At 48.5% G+C, this 23,151-nt stretch overlaps 1 protein-coding gene across 1 annotated transcript in view; it reads right to left on the reverse strand.

Moving 5' to 3' along the window:
* Positions 1-7,414: 7,414 nt before the first annotated feature.
* ADD2 (adducin 2) overlaps positions 7,415-23,151 on the reverse strand; it is a 121,474-nt gene continuing 105,737 nt past the window's right edge. Inside the window, exons 13-16 of the mRNA XM_070379777.1 lie at positions 22,807-22,896; positions 20,751-20,898; positions 18,695-18,820; positions 7,415-9,774 (exon numbers count right to left, since the gene is read on the reverse strand). Of these exons, the coding sequence (XP_070235878.1) occupies positions 9,467-9,774; positions 18,695-18,820; positions 20,751-20,898; positions 22,807-22,896 (672 nt within the window). The 3' untranslated portion in view covers positions 7,415-9,466. The remainder of the gene's footprint in view (positions 9,775-18,694; positions 18,821-20,750; positions 20,899-22,806; positions 22,897-23,151) is intronic.

Consider the following 23,151-nt stretch of genomic DNA (forward strand, 5'->3'; position numbering starts at 1 on the left):
TGGACATCTTTGGTAGTGGAAGTATGCGACCCAGCAGACTGCAGGTATGGGGCAGGAGGAAAGGCAGGGAAGAGTCCTTGTTTTAGTGAATGATCATTTTCAAATGTCTTTTTTTTTTTCTTTAACTTTACATAATTATATTAGTTTTGCCAAATATCAAAATGAATCCGCCACAGGTATACATGTGTTCCCCATCCTGACCTGTTTCACATGTTTTATTCATTTCTTTTGGTTTTTTTTTTTAGGAAAGATAATTGTCTCTGTTACTCCATCTTAGCTGGATTCCTAATGATTCACTTTCTATTGTTATTTTTCTATTCAATAATTTGTAAGCTTATATGGCCTTTTAATGAAAACTATCTCTAAACTTTTATAAATCATCTCTAAGTTCATAACCTTATATGTAATTGAACTAGTTATTTCCATAACGGTCTTAAAAATGAAATAACCTATTAGATCCCTTTCATCACTAATGATTAATTTAGCATATTGGACTTCTCTGCTGTTCTAAGTGTGTGTGTGTGTGTATTCCAATAACTACTTTTTAAACAATTGCTTCCAGTTTGTTAAATTGACAATGAAATATTAGACTTAGGTATAAACTTATTTAATTGCTCACAACCATTTTTTAATCCCATGTCCTTCCATTCTTGAATTATTTACTTGTACTGATTTCCCAGTCAGTACTGGACATATGATTGGCTAATTTTTTCTAATGCTGGACTGGGGATCCTTGCCTGTCTGAACACTATGCCCTCCTCATTCATCGATGATATTCAACCTTTGTTGACTGCCCATGCCTCGTTTTAGAATATGGCATTGTTTTTCATCATCAAAATTTATTTTTCTTGACTTAAAGTGCTTCTTTTTCATGATTGGCTTGTCTTTTCTAATAAGTGGATATTAATAAAGATTTTTCTTAACCTCTTCCTGCTTTTTATAGTAATTCAGCTTCACTGAGGAGTACATCTTCCCATTTCTCAGACTGGTTCCTACATTTGAACTGCTAAATAACTACCACACTATTATTCTCCCTGCTTATTCCTGGAAGAGTGAGATCTTTATCTGATTAAAGACAGTCCCATCAGAGGTGCATGGCTCTCTGTCCAAAGGTCCAGAGGAAGAGAAAAAGAAAGATTTCTGCATCTAAAGGTTACATTTTTTCAGATTAGTGGTCTAGTTATCTGTGTGGCACAGTGGACCATGCAATAACTTGACTGAAAACTTCCCTTTTCATATTTATTAGGGTGGCCGGCACTAGCTGGGGTCCCAGCACTCTGACCGTTGTCAGGATCCTGGTGCGAGGCATCTCTTCTTCCCCTTGTTACTGAGACCTTGCAAACACGGTTCCAGCCGTGTGAACCCTGGACCTGGCTCTTTGCCTTGAGGCCAGATCCCCCTTCCCCCCTCTCCCGCCCCCGGCCACATCTCCTCTTCCTGTGTCCTGGGCATCCCTCACTGCTATCAGTTATCTGGCTTCCACTGCAGGTTTCTTCCCTCTCCTCAACAGGCTGGCTCACCTTTCACACATGGTTGGTTAACCTTAAATCTTCCTTCTTGCACTTTATTTCTTGTTCAGTCGCTAAATCGTGTCTCTTTCCAGTCGCATGGACTGCAGCATGACAGGCTCCTCTGTTTTCCACTATCTCCCAGAATCCACTGAAATTCATGTCGATTGAGTCGGTGATGCCATCCAACCATCTCATCCTCTGCCGCCCTTTTCTCCTTTTGCCCTCAATCTTTCCCAGCATCAGGGTCTTTTCCAGTGAGTTGGCTTTTAGCATCAAGTGGCCAGAGTCTTGGAACTTCTGCATCAGTCCTTCCAGTGAATAGTCAGGGTTGATTTCCTTTAGGATTGACTGATTCGATCTCCTTGCAGTCCAAGGGACTCTCAAGAGTCTTCTGCAGTACCACAATTTGAAAGCATCGATTCTTTGACCCTCAGCCTTCTTTATGGTCCAACTGTCTCATCCATACATGACTACTGGAAAAACTATAGCTTTGACTGTATGGGTCTTTGTTGGCAAAGTGATGTCTCTGCTTTTTGATATGCTGTCTAGGTTTGTTACAGCTTTCCTTCCAAGGAGCAAGTGTGTTTTCATTTCATGGTTGAAGTCACCATCCACAGTGATTTTGGAGCCCAGGAAAATAAAATCTGTCACTGCTTTCACTTTTTCCCTATTTGCCATGAAGTGATGGGCCCGGATGCCGGATCTTAATTTTTTGAATGTTGAGTTTTAAGTCAGCATTTTCACTCTCCTTTTTCACCCTCTTCATTAGTTCCTCTTATCTTTCTACCATTAGAGTGGCATCATCTGCATATCTGAGGTTGAGGTTGTTGATATTTGAAGAAAATCCTCAGTGTTTCTAGCCGGTGGAGGGCACTCTGCCCCCTTGTTCAGGTGTTTAGTCACCACAGTGGAAATTTAGGAGGAGCGCTCATGGCTTTGGGCCAGGGGAGAGGCTCAGCTCCTGGGGGAAGCCCGTGGGGACTTTGGGGGCACCTGGATACAAAAAGAGGCTGCGTTGTGGGAACAGTGGGCCTGGGAGTGGTGATTGAGTCTGTCTCTGTGGAGGTCTCTTTGCTCAGGACACTGGGTGGTGGGCAGGGGGGGAAGAACTTGGTTACCTAGAAGAACTTGGTTTGCATTTGAGCTTTACATATTTACCCATGGCCCAAGACAATTTCCTTATTTCTGAGGCTGTTTCCTCAACTGTGTAATGGGTAATATTAATCGGATTGTGCTCTTAGTTTATGGGGATTACATGAGGTGCTATAAGTTGCTTAAACTGAGCCTGACTAATGTATGTGGACCTTGAACAAACACCAGTCCCCTTATTTGAGTAAAGATGAGCTGGGAGGGGCAAAGCAGTTCTTCCCTCCTCTTCTTTCTCCCCTAGTATCTCTGTTCCCCTTTCACCCTTCAAGGTAACATCTTAGCTTCCCCCCACCCCCACTGTCCTCTGATTCTGGAAACTCTTTACTGTTCCAGCCTGTGGATTTGTCCCCTGCTTCCCTCTGGGGCCCACCCACATGTTTGTTTCTGCAACTCCCTCCCATCCAATCCATCTGAATGGACTGTCCTCCACGGAGCCGTTCACAAATTCACACGGCCTTTCCCTTCTCAAAAGACTATAGCATTTTATCACCTCCCTCCCCAGTCAGAACTCAGTGATTCATACATCCAGCTTTCCACGCAAGAGGTCTCCAGGATAAAAGTCCCCGTGTAGGGAGCACCGCTCTGGCTTCTGAGCCCCACGGAGCCGGAAAAACTGGGTAGCCAACAGAGAGGGGTCACACACTGGGAAGCCAAGCATGGTAGATTTACTAGGGTAATATCTGCAGGTGAGAAAACAGCACATACATACAGAAATCCATGGGCAGAGATATCGCCCGGCACTACAAACACCAAAGCAGTGGGGGCTCAGCAAGTGGCTTTGGAAAGTTCTCTTGAAAATCCAAGGGCAGCTTTGGTGCTCAGAGATTCAAACAGAAAACTGTACAAAACCAACCCATAAATATATATATATATATATATTATATTATATATATGTGTGTGTGTATATATAAAAATTGCAAAATAAAAGCCCAAGAAACTAGTCAATCTGCACACCAGTGGCTCAAAAAGTGTTAGCGTAAAGGCAAAACCCTTCGTGGGGAGGATGCACAATCCGGGGGCTGGCATTTCAGTAGCAGAAAGAATATTTACATGGAACCCCTATTTGAAACCTCACAATACTAGGAAAAGCTAAACACAGACCAGGCATGTACAAGGGGAGGACGATTGTCAGACAGACGTATCACCGAAACCACCCACAGCTTTAGGGAACACTGCGCTCCACCAGGGCCCCGTCGCCCTGCCAGGCCAGCCAGGCTCAGGACTAGTCCTGCTCCCCTTCTCCCCGCACCGGGAGAGGGCTGGGACTCAGTGGTGTAGTGTAGTTTACAGAAGTTTAAAGGTGGAGCAGCCTGTGGAGATCAATCACCCACAAAGCAGGACTGATAGGCATGGGGTAGAGTTGAAATGTAGGGGTTGGGGTCCCCCACATATATTCCCATTTTAGGAAGGCTTTGATGTACTTAATGCAGCCCCTGTCCTTGGTCCACTTATCTTCCTCCTTCTGGTTCACTATCAAAGAGAAGGTCTGGCCTTTGCATTCTCAGAATTATACAAGATTCTGGGGGAAAGAAATTAGGGCTTTTCTTGCTATTCTCCTACCAACCCCCTGAAGGCCTCAAAACATTTTCTTCACACTGCTAAGAGAGAGGGGGTTTACCCATCACTGCTGCTTGGGAACAGTGGGTGAGAAATGTCGGGGGCTGACTATCTGGGGGCAGCCACTGGTGCTTCATGCCAGCTGTGCCCAAGTCCCTCCTCATGGCAGTAATGGTGACCACTCCTCCTCTGTCTTCAGACCCCAATGTCTCATAGTGATGACTCAACTTTGGGGGCAATCTTGAAGGCAAAGGTCACCAAATATCAATTTGGCAAAACTTCATACCACCTAAGTACAAACCAACACGAACCACAACTTCTACACTTCTAAGAAAACCCTAACTGAAGATTCTTCCTCATCATTCCTGAAAGGAGGAGATTCTTCCTCATCATAGACATCCTTTCCTGTCTATATGAAAATAATGCAAGGTGCTTTCTCAGGTCGAGAGGGACACCCCGCCTGAAACCCTCATGCCGAGTCCTGGGTAAGGTGGCTTCTCACTGCGGGAGGCTGAAGGGGGATCGGTGTGCGTGGGTGACAGGTCTCTACCTGTGCACTCAGTTCTGGTAAAAAGGAGGTCACGTCCGTGCTTAGACAGGACATCTGGAGCTCGTCACTCTACTGTGTGCTGTGCACATTTGTTCCTATTGTGGCGCCAGTGAGCACCAACGAGCACATTTCATTAGTCAGTTCAGGCCCCTGACACTCTAAAGCGCCCCTCCCAGAACAGATGTGGAGCTGTGGTGACATAACGTCCCTTTGGGTTTTGAACTGTGAGGATCCGTGTCCTTTCTGAGGAGGTGGAGAGCACAGATTTGTTCCCTCCTTCATTCCTTCGGGCTCTTTGAATGTTATCATCTGAGGCTTGGGCTCATGTGGTAGAGAAGACATAAAAGGACCTGCTCCCTCTGCGTTCAGAGAGACAGCTGCAAAGTACAGCCACCTCGAGGGTTGCCACTGACCCACACGAGTATCCTGGGGAAAGGCAGTAACTTTCTTCATTTGTTCAATAGACAAAAACTACATACTCCTGCCTGGAGCTACAGCATAAAATTTATACTAATGCAAAAAATGGCACAGAGGCTGAGGGTAGGCTATGTGTCTATCTGACCCTCTGCCTACCTCCGTGGAAAAATCCACCCTTCCTTTCCATCTTCTAGGCTTTCAGAAGTGAACTGTGCTGTTGGGTGAATGGTTCTCTCCAACCCACAGCGACTGGAGAAGTGGCCTCATGGCACTTCTCCCCGTGTTGACGGTAGAAGCCCTCTGTGATGACAGCCCTGAGCAACATGCATGACTGCCTTGGCCCATTCAGGAGTGACTGACGCACCCACTGGGCAGGGGGCAGAGGCTGGGCTCCACGGACATTCAGTGGTATAAGGGTGATGCTCTCCAGTGGGATTCTTACTGGACCAGGCTTCTTATCCAGCTCCCTCCCACCAAGTCCTTTAAAAGGAATTCGTCTGTCTACAGAAGAAGAACCCCGTCTTCTTTACAGGAGTGTTGAAGGAGGTTACTTTTATCTGTATAACCTGGCCAAAGTCAGACAGTGACTTGGGTCAGGTCTCAAGGCTCTTATGGAGCACAGATCTGGGCTGGTCTCTCCGCAGAGCTTTTTGCAAAATTTCGGGAAAGTTTGCGCATGCTCTCACACATCACTGCTGGGTACCATCCCATGCACAGAGAGCCACTGGCGCCAAGCTTGCGTCTCTATAAGCATCTCTCTCTCTGCCTCCTCACTCCACACCTGCCTGTCTTCCCAAGGAAACAGGCTCAGAAACCGCTCCACTCCCCAGTTCAGCATCCAGACCGCAGCTCATTTGTCTACACTTTCTCATCCTTTTCCACAGTGTATCTACACTTTCCTGGAAGCTATCCTATGGCCTAACATTTCTGAGCTTCCCATATGTACATTTTCTCCAGACAGATAACTGGTCAAAGTATTCAGCCAAACTTTTATTCAGAGCCAAAGAACACGTCCCTTCTTCTCACCCTAAGAGCCTGTGGTCTTGTTTGGACCCCACGCCTGCTTCTGTAGCACTCAGAGCACAGCCTCTGAGCAGGGGGAGGAGAAAAGGACTGGGGGACTCGACGGCTCTCCTAGCAACTCTAGCCTGAGACAAAACAGAACCCCAGACTGCAATGAGCATTAGCTCTTTGACGATCCCTTCTCCTCACTGTAAAGCTCTCATCAGATGCCTTCTCCAGAGAATTTCATGGGAATGAATTCTGCACTGCACGCTCACTATTTGCTGTAAAGGTAGAGGCAGTGTAAGGTAGCTCACCACACCTGTTTCGGTGCTGATGTTTCAGAAAGGCCTCCTCATGGAGCCCTCCCATTCCTCCAGCACTGTCCCCTCCCCTCCACTCCATTCTCCACTCAGCCACCAAAGGAATTTTTCTAAAACGCAGCCTGCTCTTGATCTCCCCTGACCACAGCCCTCAGCGGCTCCAGATGCCGTACATGAGGAAGTCTAGCTCCCCCACACCTACTACCAGTTTCCTTACAATCCACCCTGCCAAACCGTGAAGTGAAGCCCACCACCACCTCACACTGTCCGTCCCAGCAACGCTGAATCACTCCATGGACGCACCTGGCGCTCCAAACTTCCAGGCCTTTGCACACACACACTTCAATGATCACCAATGTCCTGCTCATCCTCTTGTCCTCCTGGAAAATTTCTCTTTGTTCTGAAAACCTAACTCAAGCATCACTCCTTGCAGGAAGGTTTCTCTGGCCTGAAAGATAGTAAATTGATGCCTCCTTATGCCATCTCTACATCCTTGCCTATTCTGTAACATGCCTCCTAGACTTGGAGACCTCCTCTGGGCAGGGACAGTCCTCAGGCCTGGCCTGTGACCCAAGCTCATGCATCATTTTTGAACACATGAAGAAAGAACAGATGGATGGATATGAGGTGGCCCCATGGCATAAACTCCTGCAAGGCACGTTCATCTAAATGAGGCCTTCCTGTTGTAAAGAGAATAGAATTTGTTGAAAGCAAAGAGTCAGTCGAGATTATTTCTGAGCTACAGTCACTCAAACACAAAAAGCTGCACCAGTGGCTGTGTCCATCCTACCTTGCTCTTAACACCACCTGCCCCTGACTGTTCTAGTCACAACGATTGTTTTCTTTTAATGTCAGCAGAATGCCTACCGCTGAGTGGATCCTTAACAAATATCAGGATGAATGGATGGATGTGAAATAGTTTTCTTTAAAAGGCATCAAAGGATTGGCTTTGAAAGGCATTTCCCACATCACAGACTTTTCTGACCTGCGTCGTCCATCACAAGACTTGACTCAGAAGCAAAACAGAGAGAGGAATCTGGGCAGCAGTTAGGAATCTGTTCTAGGGACACCCAGTATGGGGCTTTCTTTAGTAATGTGTCAGTTTCATTTCTTCGCCCCATCCTTACCAACTATGGATGGTACTCCTGGCCCAAACCAGAAGGCTCTGGCCTCTCCTTTGTCAGAAGTCCACACTGGCCCAGCCACAGCCCACAGTCACCAGGAACTTACTGTGCACTGAGGGGGGAAAAGGTGGGTGGACTCCCACCTTCACTTATGCAGTGGACAACCAGTTGCAGAAACAAAACAGTCCTGGACTAAAAGTTTTCTGATCATCACAGCTGCTAAGTGCAAAGGTTCTGACTCTGACAGACCTGGATTCAATCCAGGCTCTGGCTTTTTCTAGCCAAGTCACTGGAACAAGTCAATTAGCTTTTGGGGGGCTCAGTTTTCATACCCATAAAATGGGAATAATCTGACCCACATCACAGTACTGTCTCAAGAGTTAAAGGATATAGTGTATGTGAAGCCTGCATAGTGTGTGTGTATAGGAAGTGTGTGTGAGTGTGTGTGTATAGGAAGTGCTCAAAAGCAGAAAACTATGATTAAGAACTTTCAAAAATACTTTGACAATATTCAGGACAGAAAGGGAAAATATTCTTTGAAGACACTGTGCTTAAAAGAGAATGGATTGTCTATTTTTCAGGAGCCAACAATGCTCATAGATCAATGTCCCGCAGAAAGGTATGAAAGGATAGTGATGGCATTTAAAAAACAGCTGTGGCTCTTACAGGCCCTAGGATAGATGGACAGACAGTAACAAGGCGAGGGGCACCCAAGCCTTTCTCTGAAAGCTGATCCAAGAGGATTAATTCTGTAGAGCTCACCTCATTCTCCTCTGCTGGACCCATAATCCAGAGGAGCCAAGGTCAAGGGGCCAAGGGTAAGATGCCAGTTCCAGGCTATGAGCCAGGGTTTCTAGGTTTGAAGGAAAGTCAGGGGACCCCTAATGTTGGACCGGAGGCAAACCAGACAAGTAGTGTTGCTCAAATGTCAGGAATGCTGCAAAGATGTGACATATCCACACTGCCCTGATCCTCCTTGTACAACCCAAAGCTAACAGAGGATCAAAATTTCCCCAAATTTCAGCCCTGAGCATGAGACGAGTTTTTTCTAAGCTAAATTTGGTTTTCGTTTTCAAGCGCCTGAGATGCACAATTCAAATGTGTTAAGTCCCTGGCTTCTTATATTGATCAAACCATCCCCTGCTTTGTGGCTGACCTGGCTGCCCTCATGCCTGCCCACTCTTACAACTGTTCCAGCCATCATTCCAGAGGTTCCATGAAGAAAGCTCAAGGTTAGTGGTTGGGGAAGCACAAGCTAAGCCATCAGCCCTTGGGAACAGGGATTAACTTCTGGTTGAGGGGACAGGTCCATTTGTCTGGGTACTGTGAGCAGCAGGGCCATTACCCTACAGGAAAGAGAAGAGAGATTTCTAAATATAGTGATAGCTCCATCAGCAAGAGACTGGGTTCCTGCAAGGGCAAGGACCTTGCTCAAGGAAGCCTCAGCCTGTCTGAATGGGGCCTAGTTGGTGAGAGCTGGCAGCCAGCTTTGGCCCCTTGCCCTGGGCTCAGATCAGGGGCAGATTCCTTGTGAGCGTGGCCCACAACTAGGCAGTGTTGTGTCTGGAAGGAGCACAGGACCGCGAGCCAGGAGACGTGAATTCTAGTGCGAGCTCTGCCTTGACCTAGCTGAGTGACCTTGGGAAAGTCACCTGACTTCTGTGGGGCAGAGGAACAATAAGGGGCTGGGGGGGACAATCTCTAAGTTTCCCATCAGAGTGTGATCCAGGGCCTACTCGACCCCTCCTCGGCCCCATGCTTCCGGGGTCAGAGATGGGAGAAGGCGGGACAGGGGTAGGGGAGACACAAATGGGAGCCCCAGGGGACTGCGAATCAGGACTCCACTTTCTCCTTCTTTTTGCTCTTCTTCAGGAAGGATGGGGTACGGAATTTCTTCTTCTTCTTTGAGGGAGACTTGGAAGGTGAGCCCTCTGGGGACATGGGGCCGCTGGTGACAGACTCGGTCTTGTCCTTGGAGGTGTCCACATCCGTGTCAGCACTGGTGGTCATCTGGCTGAGGCCTTTGCTGAGGGTGTCCTCCACCGTCTGCTCGTCCTCTCTCCCGTTGACCACCACTCCTTCTGGCTGCGTCACGTCCGGCTCTGTGGTGACTTCGCTCGTTTCCGTCAGTTTAGCCTCTTCTAGAAAAAGATCCAAACACATGACCCATTAGATTTCATTCAGTCAAGAGCTTCTGTCTGGGGCTAACAGAACCATTTCCAGGCAATTCTATATAGGAAATCTAGAGCCAAGAGTGTCAGGCTGATGTTGTCAGGGGAGGGCTTTCTCCCAGACAGTAGAGAACAGGCCCTTGGTGGGCTAGGGACTCTGGGCTCTTGTCTACAAATGTAAATGGGTCATGATGTCCAAACATGGCAGCAACCCAGCAAGGGCCCAGGTGGGAGCTTTCCTTGGTATGGACAGAATGAGGAAACAGACCCGGGCAACAGAGAGGCTGGACAGCTCAGGGGAGGTGTCCAAGAACTGTCACTGGTTCAGTTTCACCAGTAAAAATAGGAAAATGACATGTTTTCATACCCACTTCATTTCCCACACCAGTGAGGAACTTTAAAAATGGACAGTATCTTCCCAGTAGGCAGAGCAGGGCAGGCAGAGCGAGGATGGGATTCCCTGAGTGGCCCAGACCCTACAGACTGCCACTCGTTCAAGGCCAGAAACAGAACCCTCCAACAGCCCCTCCTCCTCCTTCCCACTCTCACCCCACCCTGCTTCCCACGCAAGTTCTGAAGTGCATGGGCGGGGAGGGAGGAAGGAAGACTCTATAACTACAGACTTGGAAAAGTAGAAGGGAATGTGAAGATCATCTCGCTCCTCCCCATTTTACCGATGGGAAAATTGAGTAAAGTAGTAAAAGGGGACAGACTGCAGCCTCCTGCTGTCCCAGCTTAGTGCCTTTATACTGTGTGAAACTGAGACGTGTGAGTGTACCTGTGTGTGAGAGTGCATGTGTGTGATTGCACACCTGTGTATGTGTGCACATGTGTGATGGTGACTGGATGTTAATGTGCATGTGTGTGCATGTGTGTGAGTGTACACTTCTGTAAGTGTGCAAGTGTGTGTGAGAGTGCACATGTGTGCATGTGCATTATGCATGTGTGCACATGTGTCTGTATGTGAGTGCATGAGTGCTTGTGTGTGCATGAGTGTGCATGTGTGAAATGTGCACATGTACGAGTATACACATGTGTGAGTGTGCACATATGAGTGAATATGTGTATCTGTGTCAGTGTGCACATGCATGCGTGTAAGTGCACACCTGTATGTGTGTGTGTGTGCATGAGTGCACATTTGTGATTGTGACTGGGTGTTAGTATGCATGTGTCTGCACTTCTGTGAGTGTGCAAGTGTGTGTGCGTGAGAGTGCATGTGTATATGCATTATGCATGTGTGTGCACATGTCTATACCTGAGTGCACACGAGTGCTTATGTGTGCATGAGTGTGCATGTATACATGTGAAAGTGCATGTGTGTGAGTATGCACATATGTGTGAGCATGTGTATCTAAGTGTGTGAGTGTGCACATGGTATGCATGTGTGAGTGTGCATGTGTTGAACACATGTGTACATGTTCATGTGTATGAGTGTATGTGTGTGAATGCGCATGTGAGTGTGCATGTGTGTAACTGGGAGGGATAGCTAGGGAAGGTGGGGCTGGTCATTTACAGAGTGGGACAAAACAGAAATCTTGGGAAAGGGCTAGGGTTCTTTCCAGGGTAAAGACTGAAGAAATATCTGGTTACATGGAAGAGGGGGGTAAATTTGGGAACAGTTAGAATGGGCTAATTTAAGTCTCTGGGCAAACCAAAGTCTTCTCCAACGACTCCTGAGGACTGTCTTCTCTTAGTACTGAGGGCCTTGGCCCTGGCTCCCATCTTCCTACTGTGTGGCTCGCATCCTGCCATCACCCACCTACCAAGCCCTCTAAAGCCCTTGACTCTTATGGCCCTTATGGTCTGTTCTCCCCCCATGCATCCCCATGGTCATCACTGGCCATTCTCTTGAACACAGGAAAGCAGTCCAGACACAACCTTCCCCCTGACAGCTCTCCTCTCCTCACCTGCTTTTGGCCTCATCAACCCTCTGTCCCTGGACCTCTCTCTGCCTTTACAACCTATTTCCCTCTGCCTGGACTGCCCTTCTCTATCTTCTCCATGTCCCCAACCTTCACCCACACAATGAATCAGCTTGAGTCTTACCCTCCCCTTAAACTCTTTCCTGATCCCGTCCCTCCTTCCAGGTAGAATGTGTCGCTCCTTTTGGCCCCTATTGTACAAATTTCCATCACAGAAATATACAACAATCACTTCTTTTTAATGTCTATCCCTTCCCTCAAAACTGAAATAAATTAGACAAGACTGTGTTTAATTATCTATGTAACTAGCTCATAGCAGGTATTCAAAAAGTGATTGTGGAATCCATGAATGGTTGAATGCATCAGCAAACAAATGAACATGTGAATGGTTTTATTCCAACCAAGCCAACACCACACATTGTCATCTTTCTTACTTGTCACAGCCTGAGACAACCATGTAAACAAAGAGAAGGCTGTGTGCTGGCCTTTACCTCCTGAGCCTCTTCCTCTGTCCCCACTCTCAATCCCCTGGACTTCTGTTCCTTTCATGGCCCCTCACTGAGGTGACCCATGAGGTCATGTTTCTCAAGTCTCACCCTCTCAGATGACTTTGTTACTTGCTTTCTAGCTCCATGAACGCAACTGTGGATTAGAGGGCTCTCCGTTTCTGTCCATGTGCTACTCTTGCCCTGGTGGTAACAGGCAGCCTCACTCCAACAGCACCGTTCATCCCTGCCCACCCCAGCAGCCTCATCCACAGCCGCAGCCTCTGCTGTGTCTTGCTTTAGGAGCACACACCCAGGTACTTCTTCCCCATCCAGAAAATGAGACCATGCTGAGTATACTGCCAGCATTTCTCATGCTGGCAGTATACAGAGCTTTCTCATGATGAATTTCTCGGGGAGCAGCAGAAACACAAAGTGGGGCCAGGAGGCAAAAGGCCTTGGAGAAGTCAGGTTCCAAATTAAGGTCATCACTGCCTCAACTGGAGGAAACCAAAAACACTGAAGGGTGTGGCTGGCCAAGAAAAGGGGAGGCAGAACAGGGCTCTAGAAATACTTATTGGGCCCCAATAATAAAAGCATCAAGGACCAGCTCTGAGAGTCCAGATCCCTCCTCTGCTAAAAGCCCAAAACGGGTAAGATCAGAACTTGATGAGTCTTCAGCTATTTGAAGACCAGGCTGGGAAGAGCCCCAGCAACTAGAAGCAGATAGAAACTCACCTTCTCACATCCCCTAAGGAGAATCACTGGCTTTCTCTCCTAGATGGGGCACCTGGAGCTCTGGGAGTAGGAGACAGATGTAGGAGTGGGTGGAATGAAGTAGAGGCTGGAAAAGGGGGTTGTCTATCCAAGGATGGTGGTCAGGAAGCAGGAGGAAGAGGAAAGGGAGTAGGGAGAGTGCTCTTTCTCTTTCAGAGAAAGACTGGGCTTGGCAGGCAGGGACAATATCTACACCCTCATGGGCTACAAAGAGCTGAAAGGCCTGCAGAGGCTGGAGGAGGAAGAAAGATGCTTTGGGGGGGGATGCCAAGCTTGTTTGGGTACTTACCTCTCAGAGTGGATTTCTCACTTTCCCTCAACATCCAAACACTTGTCTCTCAGTCCTCCAGTGTCCCCTCCCAGAAATGCCCACTCCCTGGAAAGCTCACTCTACTCTTGTCTGCCAGTCCAAGCATATATCTCCCCATGGTCTGGTTCAAGCCTCCCTTGACATTTGACAATGATCTTGCCCTTTTCTAAACCTACTACCAATATATTAATTTTACACTTGAGTGTGGCCCCCTCCCACACTGAGTAGGGGATGGCCCTGTGACTTGGAGGAAGCAACAGAATGCAGAGGAAGTGCCACTAGAGGAAATGCCATTAAAGGAAGTGCCACTAACCAGCCTCAGGCTGAAGAATTAAGAAGGCCCAGCAGCTTCTGCTGGCTTCTGTTTGGGGAGCCCTGAGGCACCATGTATAAAGTCCAACAACCTTGATGGGAACATAGATGGAGAGGCCACAGGAAGAGTACCTACAATCACATGGAGAGAGACAGAGACAGGCAGACAAAGAGGCCCAGCCATTCCACTGTCCCAGCTGAGCCCAGCCTTCCAGCCACTCCGGCCAAGGCACCTGACATATGAGTGCATTATCTTGGAAATTCTAGTTCAGTCAGGCACCCGGATGCTGCAGCCCCAGCTGACATTAGTGGAGCAGAAGAACCATCCCGCTGAGCCTAGTCAACCCACAGAAGAACTAATTTCCATAAACCGGTTCTCATTAAGTCCTATGATTTAATAATTATCTACTGCTACATAACAAACCATCCCAAAACTTAGTGACTTAAAACAGCAAGCACTATAGTATCTCTCACCACCCTGGGAACACAGTACACAGTGAGAGCTCATTTATGAAAACACAGGACCGGATCCCTTTATATTTAGGAGCTCCTTTTATCCTGATAACGATGCTGTGAATTAGGAAAGGCAAGGATTCATGTTAGTTCCCCATTCTTTAGTGTTTTTAAGTAACTTATTTGAGATGGCTAAATTAGTCAGTGACAGGGCTGATCTTCTAATGTCAAATGGAGGGCTATTTCTTTGCGGGGATAGCCAGTGCTCCTGGGGGGATGGAGTTTGCAGGGCAGGGACAGTCAGGAGCTGGTCAAAGAGAAGGTGATGACAGAGATGGCAGAGGTGAGGAAGGAGGACTTGAAAGCCTCTTTCAGAGACGCTGAGTGGTAGGAGTCAAGGAGACAGAGGAAGAGTGATGGTGAGGTGATTTAGCACAAGAGGATTTGAGAGTATGGAGACAGATGGAGAAAAGGCCATTCCTGACCCAGTAGCTGAGCTACACGTGAAAGTGCAGATGCTGCTTGGATGTTAGCCCTGTCACCCTGAGAAGCTGGGCCAGCCATCGGGCAGCATGGCCAAGCCACCCAGCCCCACCTCACAACAGTCACCCCAGACAGCTCCAACTGGGCCTCATCACATGAGGTCGGCTCCAAAGAGGTCCACATTCCCCAACTCTATTTCAGGAAGTCTCTTCTAACAACTCAACTGGGGTGTGCCTCTCCATGGAGCACAGATTTGGGTCAAAGAAAAGCAGGAATTCAGCCAGTGGGAAAGCAGTGATCCTACCCCTTACATCCTCCTCCTCCTGTCCTCTGTCCCACTGGACAGCAGAAATTGCTCTAAGGGGCTCCCAAGAGCTGAAATGGAAGCCTCCTCTCAGTGGCATTGCCTTCCTGCAGTTGGCTGCAAGGATGCTGCAGACAGCAGTCAGGCTGGGTGCTCTATGCATCCAGATCTGGCGGTTGTGCCCCAAGGTCATTCAGGCTCTGGCCTCCAGCCCTAGAAGACATCATGGGCTCCTTAGATGGGCCCATGCATTAGGAATGGGCTGCACATGTGCTCCTGAAGCCACAGGAACTGCCAGAGGGGAGTACCCAGCAGCTGGTCCCACAGTTCATTCACTGTGGGGGCTTGTTGCTTGTGGGTGGTGTGCCCTGTGTGAATACAAGAGTGTTTGTGCATGAGTACATCTATCTTAGACAGAGCCTAGTCCATGCACAGCACATGTGGAATTGGTCATGGCATTTACAGTCAGGAAACCTCCCAAAGGCAAGGTTGTGAACTGCAAATTAAAAATTGAGGAGAAATCTATTTCCTTTGCAATACTCCTCCCTCCCCACATTGCGAGTGTTGGAGTAAGTTAGTAAACAGCATCCCTATACTTCTGACAGAGACAGGTATTCAGAATCAGAGGAAACTCCTTTGATGAAGGCACAAATGGGAAGAGGAAGGAAAACACTGCATATAGGCTGACAACACCATGATGAGACAGATGGACACAGTCATGGGACATCCACTCAGGCTCTGGCCTCAAGCAGATGGGTTTCCTCTGGCAGCGCTAGGCCTGTGGTCAAGGCAGCAACTCAAAGAAGGAGCTCAGGACTGCGGTATGCAAGCAGCATCCACATGTCTGGCCATTCTACCCAGGAAGGGGAAGGTTCCATCAGGCCACCCAGCTGGTACCATCTGCATGGGGTCCAGGCCTCCCTGGTGAGGGCCCCGGGGGACCCAGGGGAGGAGCATTCATTCCCCACAGTGATTCCAGAAGCTCATTCAAGACACTTTCATGATCTGGGAGGTGTGGACGGTATTATTCAGCTCAGTTCACTCACTCAGTCGTGTCCGACTCTTTGCGACCCCATGAACCACAGCACGCCAGACTTCCCTATCCATCACCAACTCCTGGAGTTCACCCAAACCCAAGTCCATTGAATCGGTGATGTCATCCAACCATCTCATCCTCTGTCGTCCCCTTCTCCTCCTGCCCTCAATCTTTCCCAGCATCAGGGTCTTTTCAAATGAATCAGCTCTTCGCATCAGTTGGCCAAAGTATAGGAGTTTCAGCTTCAGCATCAGTCCTTCCAATGAAAATTCAGGACTGATTTCCTTTAGGATGGACTGGTTGGATCTCCTTGCAGTCCAAGGGACTCTCAAGAGTCTTCTCCAACACCACAGTTCAAAAGCATCAATTCTTTGGTGCTCAGCTTTCTTTATAGTCCAACTCTCACATCCACACATGACCACTGGGAAAACCATAGCCTTGACTAGACGGACCTTTGTTGGCAAAGTAATGTCTCTGCTTTTCAATATGCTATCTAGGTTGGTCATAACTTTCCTTCCAAGGAGTAAGTGTCTTTTAATTTCATGGCTGCAATCACTATCTGCAGTGATTTTGGAGCCCAGAAAAATAAAGTCAGCCACTGTTTCCACTGTTTCCCCATCTATTCGCCATGAAGTAATGAGACCAGATGCCATGATCTTCGTTTTCTGAATGTTGAGCTTTAAGCCAACTTTTTCAGTCTCCTCTTTCATCTTCATCAAGAGGCTTTTTAGTTCCTCTTCACTTTCTGCCATAAGGGTGGTGTCATCTGCATATCTGAGGTTATTGACATATCTCCCGGCATTCTTGATTCCAGCCTGTGCTTCCTCCAGCCCAGCGTTTCTCATGATGTACTCTACATATAAGTTAAATAAGCAGGGTGACAATATACAGCCTTGACGTACTCCTTTTCCTATTTGGAACCAGTCTGTTGTCCCATGTCCAGTTCTAACTGTTGATTCCTGATCTGCATATAGGTTTCTCAAGAGGCAGGTCAGGTGGTCTGGTATGCCCATCTCTTGAAGAATTTTCCACAGTTTATTGTGATCCACACAGTCAAAGGCTTTGGCATAGTCAATACAGCAGAAATAGATGTTTTTCTGGAACTCTCTTGCTTTTTCCATGATTCAGGGAATGTTGGAAATTTGCTTTCTAGTTCCTCTGCCTTTTCTAAAACCACCTTGAACATCTGGAAGTTCACAGTTCACGTATTGCTGAAGCCTGGCTTGGAGAATTTTGATCATTACTTTACTAGCATGTGAGATGAGTGCAATTGTGCTGTAATTTGAGCATTCTTTGGCACAGCCTTTCTTTGAGATTGGAATGAAAACTGACCTTTTCCAGTCCTGTTGCCACTGCTGAGTTTTCCCAATTTGCTGGCATATTGAGTGCAGCACTTTCACAGCATCATCTTTCAGGATTTGAAATAGCTCCACTGGAATCCCATCACCTCCACTAGCTTTGTTCATAGTGATGCTTCCTAAGGCCCATTTGACTTCACATTCCAGGATGTCTGGCTCTAGGTCAGTGATCACACCATCGTGATTATCTGGGTTGTGAAGATCTTTTTTGTACAGTTCTTCTGTGTATTCTTGCCACCTCTTCTTAATATCTTCTGCTTCTGTTAGGTCCATACCATTTCTGTCCTTTATTGAGCCAATCTTTGCATGAAATGTTCCTTGGTATCTCTAATTTTCTTGAAGAAATCTCTAGTCTTTCCCATTCTATTGTTTTCTTCTATTGCTTTGCATTGATCGCTGAGGAAGGCTTTCTCATCTCTCCTTGCTATTCTTTGGAACTCTGCATTCAAATGGGTATAGCTTTCCTTTCTCCTTTGAGTTTTTAGGGTTAATCTTAGGGTTCAGTTCAGTTCAGTTCAGTCACTGAGTCGTGTCCGACTCTTTGCGACCCCATGAATCGCAGCACGCCAGGCCTCCCTGTCCATCACCATCTCCCAGAGTTCACTCAAACTCACGTCCATCGAGTCGGTGATGCCATACAGCCATCTCATCCTCTGTCGTCCCCTTCTCCTCCTGCCCCCAATCCCTCCCAGCATCAGAGTCTTCTCCAATGAGTCAACTCTTCTCATGAGGTGGCCAAAGTACTGGAGTTTCAGCTTTAGCATCATTCCTTCCAAAGAACACCCAGGGCGGATCTCCTGTTTTCAACCTGGGCTATGTATTAGACTCACCTGGAAACAGATCTTATCGCTTTAGGCTGCACTCCTCCGCTCCCACTCCTAGACCACTGAACTTGGAATCACTGGGGTAGGACCCTGGCAGGTGTCAGGAACTGTAAAGCTCCCCAGGTGATTCCAATGCACAGTCACAGTTGACAGCGACATCATCAGCCTTACCTGGGAGCTTGCTGGATATGCAGGGTCTCAGGTCCCACCCCAGACTTACTGCATCTTAATTTTAACATTTTAATCTTCACTTTAACCAGATGCCTAGGTGAGCCCTGTGCACAGTAGAATCTAAGCACTGGGCTGCTGCATCTAGAAAGGCCCACCAGCCAGTCTGGCCTGAGTTGAAGATGAGGAGGCTATGGGCCAATCATTAAAGTACTCAGCATTGCTTAGAGCCGGCTATACCCATAAGGTGTATTGTCACAGCCTGTGAATGGAACAAGCTTAAAACTGGCAACCTCTATTTCAGGATCCCTAGAAATAGCAGAGGGGAAGGAGTTTCTGGTAGGAGGGCAGCATGTGTCAAAAGGCAGGGGCGCTGCAGTGCACAACTCCATGTAGACCCCTTCCTCGGTCTGTGGAGGTGCCTCCTCCCTGCCAGCGAGCGCTTCAGCTCAACTCACCATCCACAGATTTGGAGGGAGAGCCCACAGGGCTCTTTGGCTCGGACTTGGCTGGGCTCTGAGCTGGAGAAGCAGGTGCAGACTTCACAGGGGAGCCGGGTTCCTCTGGGACTGGCTCCTTCTCTCCTGAAAACACAGAAAACCAACTCAGGACAGAGGTCAGGCAGAGGAGATATGGGCAGATAAAGTGCTTTAAGGCAATGCTTTCTTCTACTTGGTCCTTATTTCTCCTAACTGGAATCACCTGCTTCCCCATCCCCCCTACCCCAACACACACTTTTTAAAATGTCTGCTACACTCTGAGCGAGGCACATGGGAGTAGTCAGAGTCCAGTTCTGTTTCCTCCATCAAATCACATCCTCGGATGGATTATATTACCCCTGATGTGGATGCAAGACTGCAGGGGAATTCCCGCCCACTATGTGTATGCAGCTCATATACTATTTATATAACTTACGTGTTCAGTCCAAACAACCTCTAGAGACAAAAAGCACTATATTTTTCCATCTACTTCCTCGACTGGCACATGAGAACTCCAAGCAAGCTGGCAAGGGTTCTTCCAGTGCCTTTGTGCCCAGGAAGATGGCTGACTTTGGGTGGGGAGGGGGGACGTGGAAGAAGGTCCTTCCCTGAGGGAATAAAAGCCTCTGATACCATGCAGGGGCCTGTGGGACTCCTGGGCACAAGGCCTCTCTGTCCCCCATTTCTTTGACTATAGGAAGCTACCTTCATTCAACCTCCATGATCTTCCCTGAGTTCCAATGGGGAGATTCAAGCTGTTGTTAATTATCAAAGGGACAGGAGGTCCCTTTCTCCCAAGGGAGAAACAAACAGCAAGAGCAGCCTTGGGGCAAGGCCCATCAGAGGATACACACAACCATATCTTTGAGCTATTTTGCAGATACTGAAATGCCCTCCAAGTGGAAGAAGGTAATGATTAATAATGATATGCTGCCCACAAGCATGCAGATCCCAGATCAGTTGGAACCGAAGGCTAACGATGCTGACTCCAACTTACCACACCACCAACCCATCCAAAGAATGTCCATGAGCTGATCATGCCCTCTTTGGACAATTAATACAAAACTTCTCACTATCTTCCCCAAGTTGGAACACACGGTTGTGACAGCATTAGCCCACTGCTGCCCCCTTGGCCTGGCCAAACAGTAAAGCTATTCCTATCTACTTCACCCAAAACTCTGTCTCTGAGATTTGATTCTGCACTGGTGCAGAGAGAAGCTGAGCTTTCAGCATCATCTTGTCTAGTGGACAAAATCAAGAGCTAAGTCCTGTGTCTCAGACCCCAAGTGCATCTAGAGCAAAGAGAAGGGACAGCTCATGAGTGGAACAGAGAGGGCTTCCTAGATGGAGAGAAGTTTGCCGTGGAGCCTGAAGTGTAGACAATATTGAATAAGGTAGCCAAGAAGGGAAACTCTGCCAGGAAGGGACAAAGGCGTGAACAAGCTCTCAAGAGTCAGCGTGGAGAGATGGGCTTGACTGAAATTCTGACATAAAGGCCTTGGCTGCTGACAGTTCTGATTTCCAGGTTTATACCAAACCAGATCCATTAACAACAGTGATCACTATAATAATGATCATATTATTATAACTAACATTTGTCTGGTGCTTACTGACCTAGGCCATATTTATATGGTGCTACTCTAAGTAAGCACCACACAGATTAACTTCTTCTTCCCAGGTGAGAGCATCAGTGGGGTCATGGCAGCACAACTGCCAGGCACAAGCCATGAGGGGCATTATTGGGATAACAGTATTATGCTCATAAGAATATTGTTTGGTGATGAGGCAGGAAGGCCAAATTGAAGACATGAGAGAGAAGAGACACAGAGAAGCAAATGAAGATTGAAAACAAAGCAAAGAAGCCTGGATGGAGCCCTGGGGGCTCTGGTGGGCAGGAAGGAGTGGGTCCTGCTGCTTGGGGGGCGCGGCAGGGGGTAGTGACGGCCTCAGTTGCTCTGCTGCCTCCCCAGTGCCCCAAGCTCTCCCCTCCCTCCCGCACGTCCTGAAGCACTGGCCCCCCACCAGGGTTATTTACCCTCCAGTTCCAGCTTCTTCCTCTCCACCTCCTTCTTGTACTCCTCCAGCTCCTGGTCCGTGAGTTGGCTGAAGGGGTTGGGTGCCATCTCCTCGGATTCGTCTTTGGCATCCGCCTGGCCCTGGGACATCAGCTGGCTGTCTGTGGACTGAAAGTTAATCACAGAGCGTGTTGCCCTCTGAACGCCGTGCTCGGGGCCCAGGCCTCAGCTTCCTTTCAGACTCATGTGGCTGCCCCTGGTCTTGCTAGGGACGGTGTGACAAGCAGCTCCTTAGCAATAGCTCAGGGCCTTGGATGAATGCAGGGATACCTCCCTCTGCCCCGGAAATAAAATCAAAGGATGCTCCCAAGGAGAAGGAAGATGCACCTTTATTGCAATCTCTCCTGTGGACACTTGCAAGCTGTCACTATGCAAATACAGTCAGTGGCCCACAGTCAGCCAGCCAAAACCCAGCAAGCAAAGCGTTGGCTCAACCAACTTCAAGCCAGCCACTCCCCACCCACCACCCCTCCTCTCCCAGCAGCAGGACAAGCCACATAGCACACAGCAGTAAGTCATATGCAAAACACACAATGACTCCAGCATTCTCAGTCCAAACTGTTATTTCTGTTGTGCACACAGTCATAAATTCAAGGAAGTTAAGGTCTTGAATCTTGGATCTTCAACCTGCCTGCTCTGCAGGTCCCCGCAGGGACATTGGCAAAATCACTGTGTTTCACCACCTCTGGGGAGCCCCTGGCTCTGGAGAGCTCACCGCTGGGCCTTGTGTGAGCTCCGGGAATCCTTTGACCCCTCTCGCCCAGGACAGGGACTAATATTCAGACCCCACAGCCCTTTATCCCTTTATCCTAACTCAGCATCCTCCTCTTGGCCTTTGGGGATACAGTGCTCTGGAGCTGAGGAGCCAAAGAAAGTGAAGCCCAAGGAAGGTGAGCCAGAGCAGCTGGCCCACATCACGCACTCTGGGCCATCTGTTTCTGGCCCATCAGGTATTCTGATGATGGGCCCTGGGCTTCTCTCAAAAGAAGGGCAGCACTGGGCCCATCAATTATGGGGTTCACAAGAGAGTCCAACAAGATCCCAAGAAGAGGGACTCCAAGGAGAGCACTCGGTATAAATGGCAGAGTTTCTAATAATTTTGCTCATTGTATTGAACTCTCACCTCCCCCCAGTATCATGGGGCAGGTACGTCTATCCTTGACGCTGTAGCACATTTGATGTCCCTCCTCTTGGCTGAGCTGGGGTGGGGCGGAGGGGATGGCATGACCTTCACACTTCCCTTGCCAATGGGCACCCATCTTGTGAGTTGCAGCCCCATGTGCAATCATGACATTAGTTTGCTCTGCAGAGAGGAATGGTCCCTGAATCCTCCACACACCCGGCCCGGCCCTTACTGCTAAGGAAGATGCCACTGTGACTTTGCAATGAGCAGCAATGATTTCCAACACAAGCCAGAACTCTGACCTTTACCCCTTTCGCTAAGCACTACACAAACACTGTTCTATCTCAAGCATGGAAACAACTTTGTATTTTCTAACTCCATGTGGGTTTTGTAGGCAACTCACTGGCCCTCCCCCTCCCGCAGAGCACCCGTCCTTATATACACGTCTGCCCTCTGAGAGCACGTGGGCATCCTCTCAGAGGTATGGCCTGATGATGCCATATTCAAGCACAGAGGGCAGAACCATTTGGAGCAGGCAGCTGTAGAGCCTCTGGGAGCGGCCAGCCACGCTCCTGCGAGCCCACCCTGCAGAGCACCGGCAGAGGGCAGACGGGAGTTCCACAGAGGAACCAGGGAAGCCATATCACTCCGGCGGGTGGGCGGATTGGGCTGCTCCCCGACCCCTCTCCCGGCCTTCCTGGGGCCCACAGCGGGCGATAAGACACTGTCCTCAGTCCTCACAGCATCCATTTTGCAGCAAGAGCACCAGCGCCCAAGAGCACAGGGAAAGGTGGGCATATGTGAGCTCAGGGGTCCTGCCGCCCAGCCCCAGGCACTGCAGACCCAGAAGGCAAACTCGTTCCCCCTGCAGGCGGGGGCAGCATCTCCTGTACCGGGCTTCGGCTCTTCTCTGCGATGACGCTTGCCAGCAGCTGGGACTGGGGCCCTGCCGACTTCACATCCTGTCGGTTTTGTTCTCGAATCTGTGTGGAAAGGGAGGGGAGAGTGAGCTAGCAGTCCAGAAGCAGGGCGTACTTAATAGGCCGCCCAGTGTGGTGTGAACATAACATAGTAACACATCACGTCCACTCTGAGACAGTCTCCATGGCTGTTCCAGGGAATGAGTAGTTGATGCAAAACACCAGATTCTCATGAACTCTAAAAAGGTCATTGTAAGAGATGAAGAGGCATGGTAGATCCTTGAGGGGGATTCTCAATTTTCAATATTCCTATAAAGT

This window comes from Bos mutus, chromosome 11 (genome assembly GCF_027580195.1).
Source record: "Bos mutus isolate GX-2022 chromosome 11, NWIPB_WYAK_1.1, whole genome shotgun sequence".
Lineage (NCBI taxonomy): Eukaryota > Metazoa > Chordata > Mammalia > Artiodactyla > Bovidae > Bos > Bos mutus.